This window comes from Lactuca sativa, chromosome 9 (genome assembly GCF_002870075.4).
Source record: "Lactuca sativa cultivar Salinas chromosome 9, Lsat_Salinas_v11, whole genome shotgun sequence".
NCBI classification, from domain to species: domain Eukaryota; kingdom Viridiplantae; phylum Streptophyta; class Magnoliopsida; order Asterales; family Asteraceae; genus Lactuca; species Lactuca sativa.
In genome coordinates, this window is record NC_056631.2 from 80,237,372 (window position 1) to 80,246,189 (window position 8,818).

At 37.5% G+C, this 8,818-nt stretch overlaps 2 protein-coding genes across 2 annotated transcripts; both read left to right on the forward strand.

Moving 5' to 3' along the window:
- The first annotated feature begins 4,110 nt into the window (after positions 1-4,110).
- Positions 4,111-6,361, forward strand: LOC111902137 (uncharacterized). Its single transcript, XM_052767739.1, has 3 exons — positions 4,111-4,569; positions 5,197-5,299; positions 6,144-6,361. Exons 1-3 carry the CDS (start codon positions 4,111-4,113, stop codon positions 6,359-6,361), a joined length of 780 nt encoding a protein of 259 aa, XP_052623699.1.
- A 1,001-nt stretch (positions 6,362-7,362) lies between these two features.
- Positions 7,363-7,767, forward strand: LOC111902136 (uncharacterized mitochondrial protein AtMg00810-like). Its single transcript, XM_023898004.1, has one exon. The coding sequence runs from the start codon at positions 7,363-7,365 to the stop codon at positions 7,765-7,767; it is 405 nt and encodes a 134-aa protein (XP_023753772.1).
- Positions 7,768-8,818: the final 1,051 nt, after the last annotated feature.

Here is an 8,818-nt window from a genome sequence, read left to right on the forward strand (position 1 = left end):
GTTAAGTGTCAAGCGAGGACTTGTACACACACTATGATCCTAATGAACATATAATCACACATATGTGCACTCAATTAGTCTTAAATTACTAATTGAAAATGTTAAGACATCCTAGAACAAAATAAACACTTTATATAAGTGTTATAAGCCCTAAGGATTGCATCTAAGTTGATGTGGGACAAGGCAATTGGGTTTAGGGTTCCAAAGGACCCTATACTTGAGTTTACTCTCCCATAACCATCACACAAGGAGTTTACGGTTGTAAACTCTTGAGTTTACGGCCATGAACTCCCAAGCTTGGTGACATTTTGTGTTTTGAAGTTCTAAATGATCCCTAGAAGTATTCCAACTTGGTGGATTAATTCTTGGAAGGGTTTAGGGCATAGATACACTCCTTTGAGGAGTTTACAGCCCCAAGGCCAATTCCCTTTGAGTTTACTGCCGTAAACTCTTATGGAAGGGTGTTTTTGATGCTTTCAAGTCTCATGCACATGTAGGATAGGTTCTAGACTTTTACCTAAAGCAAATGAAGGCCTTAGGCACACTTTGGTGCCTTAGTTTGATGTTCACGGCCCAAGCACCATCTTAGGGCCGTAATCTCTCTTTGAGAGGGGTTTTTGAAGTGTTAAAGTCCTTGATTTAAGTGGAAGTAAGTCTATGTAATTGTCCAAGGCTTTAGGTGAATTAAAAGCACACTTAGGTCCATGTTTTTGGAGTTCACGGTCCAAGATCTTCTTGGGCCGTGAACACCTAAACTTTGGTGTTTCATTTTTGTTTTCTTGTCCCAATTACACCTATATACAAGCCTAAGGTAGTAACATATCACGGGGGAAAGGCTAGGCATCATTTTTGGAGTTTACCGCCCAAGAACACCTTGGGGAGTAAACTCCTAAATCTAGTTGTTTAGCTATGTAATCTATGTTATAAACACATTATAAGCTATATAACACTACTAGAGAGAGGTACTCATGATTTGGGATGAAAACCCGAAGATCCGTGAGAGAGAAAATGGCTTTTCTCTAGTTAGAAATGTAACTAATGAATGAATATGGCTCAAATTTCTATTTATAGTCTTGAGATTTTTGGCAGAAAATATATTATTCCTGGAATGAACTCTAATATCATAGAGTATTGGAATAACAATGTTGCACAAAACCCTAGTGCATCCACTCTCCTGATATCTCCTTAAGTGTTAAACCTAAAATACTCAAACTTATACTCAAAGTCTGGAATTTCTCTGTAACTGTCCCAACTTCTATTGGCTTGATATGGTTTGTTGATAATGGAAATTTCGGGTTGTCACAACCGTTGAACACTAAGTTCACAAATACCTACAGGTTGCGAGCCTACTAGCGTTCCACTAGACTGTTTAGAAAGGTATGTGGTCGTCATATATACTCCTCTAGATGACCGAAACAACAACAATATTGAGGCCTCTCATCATTTTATCACACAACAACTATTTCATCTACCCATGTTTTACCCAATATATTTGTAGATAAAAATACATATATACTTTAAAACTTGTATAAAACATCTATTCAACACCGATCTCAAATAAACAAACAATATAATTACACATAGCACATATTTTATAGAAAATATTTCATATCTATGTGTAAGATGAAAGTGAGTACACACTTCCTGATAAGACGATGCTTGGACATCACTTCGTCCCTTAAAATATTTTTTTTCTATGAAACCGAGATGTTTTCTCAAAAACCGGGTTTCGCACGGGCAGAGTTTCGTCTCGAAAAACTCTTTTCTCGGGATTTTGGGCTCTCTAGGGTTGCTTACGATGCTAGGATGATATTATAGGCTTGGGGGGGTTTTATTGTAGCTTGGAAGAGAGAAAAAGGGAGAAAGATGAAAATTTTGTAACCATTTTCGGGGTAGCCTCACATCCTATTTATAGGAGACCGATGCTCCTCATTACGTTGGGCGTAATTCCAGAGTACGTGGGGCGTACTGCCTTGCAAACCTCTTCGTTGGGCGTTACTTCGTACGCTGGACGTACGAGTGGATCAGATCGGACGCGTCAAGGCTACGACATGTGTCTCAAATGTGAAGGGGTAGGGAGGGTGACAGACTCCGGATCACTTACATGAGTACGCTGGGCGTACTCCTTCGGACTAGCGTCGAAGTTTGTGCCCAAAACTTCAAAAACTCGTAACTTACGCATATGAACTCCATTTTTGACGTTCTTTATATCCACGCGTAGGTGAAATTATGCTCTACAATTTTCGTTTAGACTCCGTCGGCTAGTTTTGACTTTATTTTTAAAATTATATTTTTAACAGGCCGAGACAGGAAAAGTCCGTTAAAAATTCATAACTTCTTCATCTGACGTTCGTTTTTGTCTGTCTTTTTACCGTTGAGCTACTATCAAAAAAATCTTCGATTCTCGTTTAGGTTGTTTCGGCTAAAAATCACTCGATCTAAATTTCGAGTTTCGAGCTGCATACTCCTAAGCTGAAAGTTAGAAGAAATCATAACTTCCTCATACGAAGTCTGATTTTGGCGTTCTTTTTATGCACACTCTCGGTTTAACGTACACTATGACTTGTTTAGATTGCTAAGGCTAAAAATCACATCATATGGTTGTTTGATTGAGCAAGACTCTAATTCTACAACTGTGTTTTCTAAACAATAACTCGTAACTTCTGAAGCTCCACTCCATTCACCTTTATCACGTTGTTGTACTCATTTATGAAATTTAAGAAAATCATGCTACTAATATAAATATGAAAGAGATGATTTTCAACAATAAAAGCAAGTGTAACTAACTTTAAAGTAACCATCTTCTTTGGCTTTTTTTTTCATATAAAAATCATTGTTTTTTTATTGCATCAACAACTTATTGCCCGTTTGCCTTCTTATTCGTTGTACGATGATAACTAAAAATTTATAAGATGTTTACATTTAGTTTACAAGAACGATAATTTTTCATCAATTATGTTGGGCTTAAAGTCAAAATATAGCAATGTACTTTCATTGATTTGTTTATTAATTATTGCAGTATCCTACTTTCATTTCTTTAATACAAGAAACATAAAAATCATTGTTTCTTATTGCAGTTTACAAGCCATCATAACACACATCTTTTGCCCAATATCACATGATCTTGCAAATCCTAGTGTTTTACAATGGTTTAAAAAGTATGAAGTTAGTACATAGAAAACATAATGAAGGAGGAAAACTACTTTTTTTCTGAGATAAGCTTCACGAGCTTCTTGAGCTCTGTAATTTCCTATTCGATCATTAGAAGAATGCCAAATAGGTAAAATCAGTCAAACTTCAACTGAATTTGGCGCCAAAATTGAATTTTACCTTTAAGAGATGATCGATGTGGCTTTTAGCAGAAATGAAGGAGAGCATGTCTCTCCTTATCCAAACACTTCTTCATAACACCATTCTCTTTTCCTCCTCTTTTCACTACGGTTGTAGTCACAAGGTTGAGCAAGAGAAGTGAGTTAAAATTATAAAAACACAAGGATTCATAATGTAAATCAAAATCTTGTTGATTTTTGGTTTGTATTATGCATATATAAACTGACCCACATGAGTGTCTATATAAATTATTTTGTTACAATATTTACGTTTACGGTTTCTATTGGGATTAGTTTTTTTATTTTATTTGGTTCCCTATTTTAACCTCTATATTTTGGTGCACCGATCTGTGCATATTGTTTCCTTATCTTGAGGTTTTCTCTTCTATATTATCATGTATCTCGTTTGTAACATTCATTTAGAAATAAAGAATCAATTTTGGATCTCTTTGTTTACTGTTTTCTTTGATACATATCAGAGCAGATTACTTAAAATTAAGATCCTTAATTCGAAAAACCTAATGGCAGGTGATGACGGATCTAAGTCTAATGATCAGATTGATCCAAACTCACCTTTATATCTTCATCCATCGGATTATCTGAGACAAATGTATGTCAACGATAGTCTGACAGATAGCAACTTCAATGATTAGGTACAAGAGATGACGAATTTCTTGTTTGCCAATAACAAGATCGAGTTTGGAAACCAGAAAACGCACATAAAGACTATATGCCATGGATGCGGTGTGATGTCATGGTTAAGGGATGGTTAACGACAACAATGGATAAAGACATACGGGCGAGTGTGAAATATGCAAACACAACAACTGAGATCTGGAACGATCTAAACGAACGCTTTGGCAAAGAAAGTGCACCAAGAGCTTATGAGTTGAAGCAATCGTTGAATGTCACCCGACAAGATGGGGCTTCGGTCTCAGCATATTATATGAAGCTCAAGAAGATTTGGGACAAGATCAATGTTGTCTTGCCGACACCACGATGTTCAGGAAATGGCTGTAAGTGTGAAGTGGGAAAAAGGTTGGTTGAGTTAAAGGAGAAAGAACGTTTGTATGAGTCTTTGTTGGGACTGGATAATGAGTTTGCGGTTATACGAACTCAGATCCTTGCAATGAAACCAACACCTACATTGAACAATGCTTATCACATGGTGGAAGAGGATGAGCAGAAAAGGAGCGTGGATATGGGCAGAAAAATGACAACTGAAGTAGTAGCCTTTCAGGTGAGTCAACCAAACCAAAAAGATAACCAGTCACAAAAGAAATAGTGGCAGAAAAACGACAATGTAACCCTTGCAACCAAAACTAAGCATTGTACCTTTTGAGGTCGTGATGGTCACGATAAGGAAGGTTGTTTTAAGAGGATCGGTTACCCGGAATGGTGGCCGCGAAAGACGAAGAAAGAAGGCAACAAACCGAAAGTAGCCTATGCTGAATCAGTTATGAGTCCTGTGGCGGGTTTGACTAATGAGCAATACAATATGTTTCTGAAACTCTTTGGTGGCAATAAGGACCAAGTCCAAGACCAGACACCACAAGCAAACGTGGTAGGTACACACGATAACGATCTTGAATAGGGTGTTGTGGATTCAGGGGCAACTGACCACATGATCTCTCAATGAGAGGTGCTCGATAATGTTGTCAATGAATCAAATGAAGGACCTGTTATAGTAGCTAATGGGGAGGACGCATCTGTCAAAGGCAATGGTGATGTCCTCCTCAAGGGAGGAATTAAAATAAAAGGGGCTTTGTTTGTTCCAAATTTTAAATATAATTTGTTATCTGTTCGATGACTAACAAGGGATTTGCATTGTGCAATCACTTTCTTTCCGGATTTCTTTATGATACAGGACTTGAAAACAAGGAGCTTGATTGGAACGGGTAATTGCACGAAGGGTCTTTATCGAACGAGAGTGATACGAAAGGAAATAAAAGCATTAGCGGTTACCTCTTGTACGTGGCACAAAATACTTGGTCATACCCCTAATGTTATGTTTTCCCATATATATATTTTTAAGAATTTTTATTTAGAAGACGATGTTTGTGATTCTTGCATTCGAGTTAAATTTACAAAAGTTCCCTTTCCAAATAGTTCCATAAAAACAAATAATTGTTTTAACTTGATTCATTGTGATATTTAGGGGGGGGGGGGTGTTACTAAACCCCATCACAATCATGAGCAAGCTATTTTCTTACCTTAGTAGATGATTATAGCCGATCGGTTTGGGTTTATCTAATAAAACAAAAAAATGAGGCGAGCACATGTTTGAGAAACTTTAACAATATGGTAGAAAGACAACATGGAAAGAAAATTAAATGTTTTCATAGCGAGAACGGAGGTGAATTCACTTCAAACCAAATGAAGGATTTTTATGCCGAAAAGGGTATAATCCTTGAGACTACGTGTCCACACACCCCGCAACAAAATGGGGGTGGCAGAATGAAAGCATAGACACATCCTTGAAATAGCTCGTGCCATTCGCTTTGATGCAAATTTACCTATTAAATTCTAGGGTGAATGCATTTTAACAACAACGTATGTATTACTCGGGAAAAGTCCTAGATATGATCATATGAGAATTTTTTGATGTTTGAGTTATTACTGGAACTATGATACCAAGGGTGACAAGTTTGAACCACGGGGTAGATGGGGAATTTTTGTTGGTTACCCTTATGGGACAAAGGGATATAAGATTTATGATTTGGATTTAAAAAGGGTGATCATTTCTAGGCATGTAAAATTCATTGAAACATGCTTCCCTTTTTTCCAATAAAGAAGACGATATAAATCTTGTAGCACCCAATTATAAAGAAGGAGAACAAGTGCATGAAAATTGGTGGAAAGAAGGAGCACGTGCAGATACAGAAACAAACACTTTCACAGATGAAGATGATCCTAATAAATTAGACTCAACGGGCCCACAAAACAATGAGGAAACTAACCGCATGCAAAAAGAATTTCTCCTTCTAATCAAGTTGATGAGACAACTCAACATCAACCTGTGGTTGTGGTAGAGGGCAACCAATCACCTATTAATCAGCCACCTGAACCCACAATGAGGACTCAAAGCACACAGGTTCGAACCCAGCCACAATGTTTCAAGGACTATTCAGTCGATCTTCCTCCCTCAGTAAACCATGCAGACCCATCATCAAATCAAGAGACCTCTACGGTACATCCCTTAGCTCACTTTGTTTCATATTAGAATTTTAGCACTAATCACAAAGCTTTCCTTTCGGCCATTGATTCTTATCATGAGCCAAAGAATTTCAAACAAGCTTCACAGGATCCTAAATGGCGTGAGGCTATGAAAAAGGAAATTAAAGCCCTTCAAGGAAATGACACATGGACTCTTGAAATTTGCCTGCATGAAAGAAAGCAATCGATTCGAAATGGGTTTACAAAGTCAAGTTTAAACCAAATGGCGAAATCAAACGATACAAGGCGCGTCTTGTCGCCAAAGGATACACTCAACTAGAAGGTGTGGATTATCATGATACTTTTGCACCGGTTTCCAAATTGGTAACTTTGCGCACCTCCTTACTTTGGCGGTAAAGCAAGACTGAATCATACACCAATTAGATGTTAACAACGCATTCTTGCATGGAGATCTCGACGAGGAAGTTTATATGAAGATACCGCAAGGATTCACGAAAGAGGATATCAGACGTGTCTGTCGTCTTCGCAAATCTATGTATAGCCTTAAGCAAGCATCAAGGAATTGGTATCACAAGTTTACTCATTCACTGGTTGATATGGGATACAAACAATCGGTAGCGGATCCTTCGTTGTTCATTTACAAACACGGTGCAGATCAGGTAGCTACTCTCATCTATGTCGATGATGTCATAATAGTTGGAAATAATATGACGAAGATCCAAGCCACCTCCTTTATGAACAATTCACGATTAAAGATCTTGGTTGTTTAAAATATTTTCTCGTCATTGAAGTCGCCAGGACAAAAGACGGTCTTGTGCTTAGCCAAAGAAAATACACCTAGGATATATTACGTGACATGGGTCTAGAAGGTTGTCGACCTAGTTCCTTGCCTATGGAACAAGGCTTAAAACTAGAGAAAGGGGACGAAGAACCTCGTGTTGATGTTGGGCAATACAAGAGATTGATAGGTCGTCTCTTATACTTACAAGCTACGGGATCCGATATCGCCTACTCAGTTAACTTACTTAGCCAATTTGTGGCTGATCCAAGACAACCACACCTTGATGAAGCCATTCGGGTGGTCTGTTATCTTAAGAACACATTGGGCCAAGGAATTCTTTTGCCTAAATCTGGGGGCATGGGTCTGGTGACTTATTGTGATTCCGACTGGATGGGTTGTCCATTTTCTAGACGTTCTCGTACGGGTTATCTTCTTCTGTTAGGTGGGGCTCCCATCGCTTGGAAGTCAAAGAAACAATAAGTGGTTTCTCGATCCTCTGCTGAGGCTGAATATCGGGCAATGGCCACCACCGTTAGCGAAATCTTGTGGTTTCATTGGTTGCTCACTGAACTTGATGCTGCTCAATCTAGAGCGACTCCACTATTCTGTGACAATGAAGTTTCTCGTCATATTGCTAACAATCTAGTATTTCATGAATGACAAAACATGTGGAAATGGATTGTCATTTTGTCCGCGAACGTGTTGAATCCAATGAAATAAAACCTGTGCACATTGAATCGAGTAACCAGATCGCTGATTTATTAACAAAACCGTTAGGCGGGTACCGGTTGAAGTTCTTACTCGACAAGTTGGGCATTCCGAACCTACATACTCCAACTTGAGGGGGAGTATTGGGATTAGTTTTTTTATTTTATTTGGTTTCCTATTTTAACCTCTTTATTTTGGTGCACCGATCTGTGCATATTGTTTCCTTATCTTGAGGTTTTCTCTTCTATATTATCATGTATCTCGTTTGTATCATTTATTCAGAAGTAAAGAATCAATCTTGGATCTTTCTGTTTACTATTTTCTTCAGTCTCAACTGTGAAGAAGAATGATTCTAGGTGGGTTTCCTCAAATTTGTGGCCTTCTTGTGCGGAGCATAAAATTCTTAACTTTCATGAAATTAGAACCTAAATATATGAAAAATGAAAGATGAAGAACTGTAATAGATTTCCCCAAAATAGACGTTCAAAGACTTACAAGTCTTGGCAATATCTCTATCTTTTCCTAATTCTGATATTTTTTGCTACTCAAGTTATGTCATATAAATGTTAAAAAAGAAAAAGAAACAAAAACTAATGAAATCAAATACAAATCTACCGATGAAAACAGTAAATATATTATTTGGGTGATTAGGCCTTTGTATAAAAGTGATGTTCAATAAGAATTACGATTACTTTTAGAACCGATGTCAATTACAATAAGGAAAAACTTTATTGAATACAAAAAAATCAAAATGTAAACACAAACATTAAATTGATCCCACATTATTAAACAATTTATGGTTATGCCTAGATAGCAATCACAC

What these genes read in the sequence shown, in the direction of transcription:
- LOC111902137 (XM_052767739.1), top strand. Translation starts at nt 4,111, where the DNA reads ATGGATAAAGACATACGGGCGAGTGTGAAATATGCAAACACAACAACT. An exon ending in CTGAAGTAGTAGCCTTTCAG is followed by an intron (nt 4,570 to 5,196) that starts GTGAGTCAACCA and finishes TTTATGATACAG; the next exon opens with GACTTGAAAACAAGGAGCTT. An exon ending in AGCATTAGCGGTTACCTCTT is followed by an intron (nt 5,300 to 6,143) that starts GTACGTGGCACA and finishes TAAATCTTGTAG; the next exon opens with CACCCAATTATAAAGAAGGA.
- LOC111902136 (XM_023898004.1), top strand. Translation starts at nt 7,363, where the DNA reads ATGGGTCTAGAAGGTTGTCGACCTAGTTCCTTGCCTATGGAACAAGGC.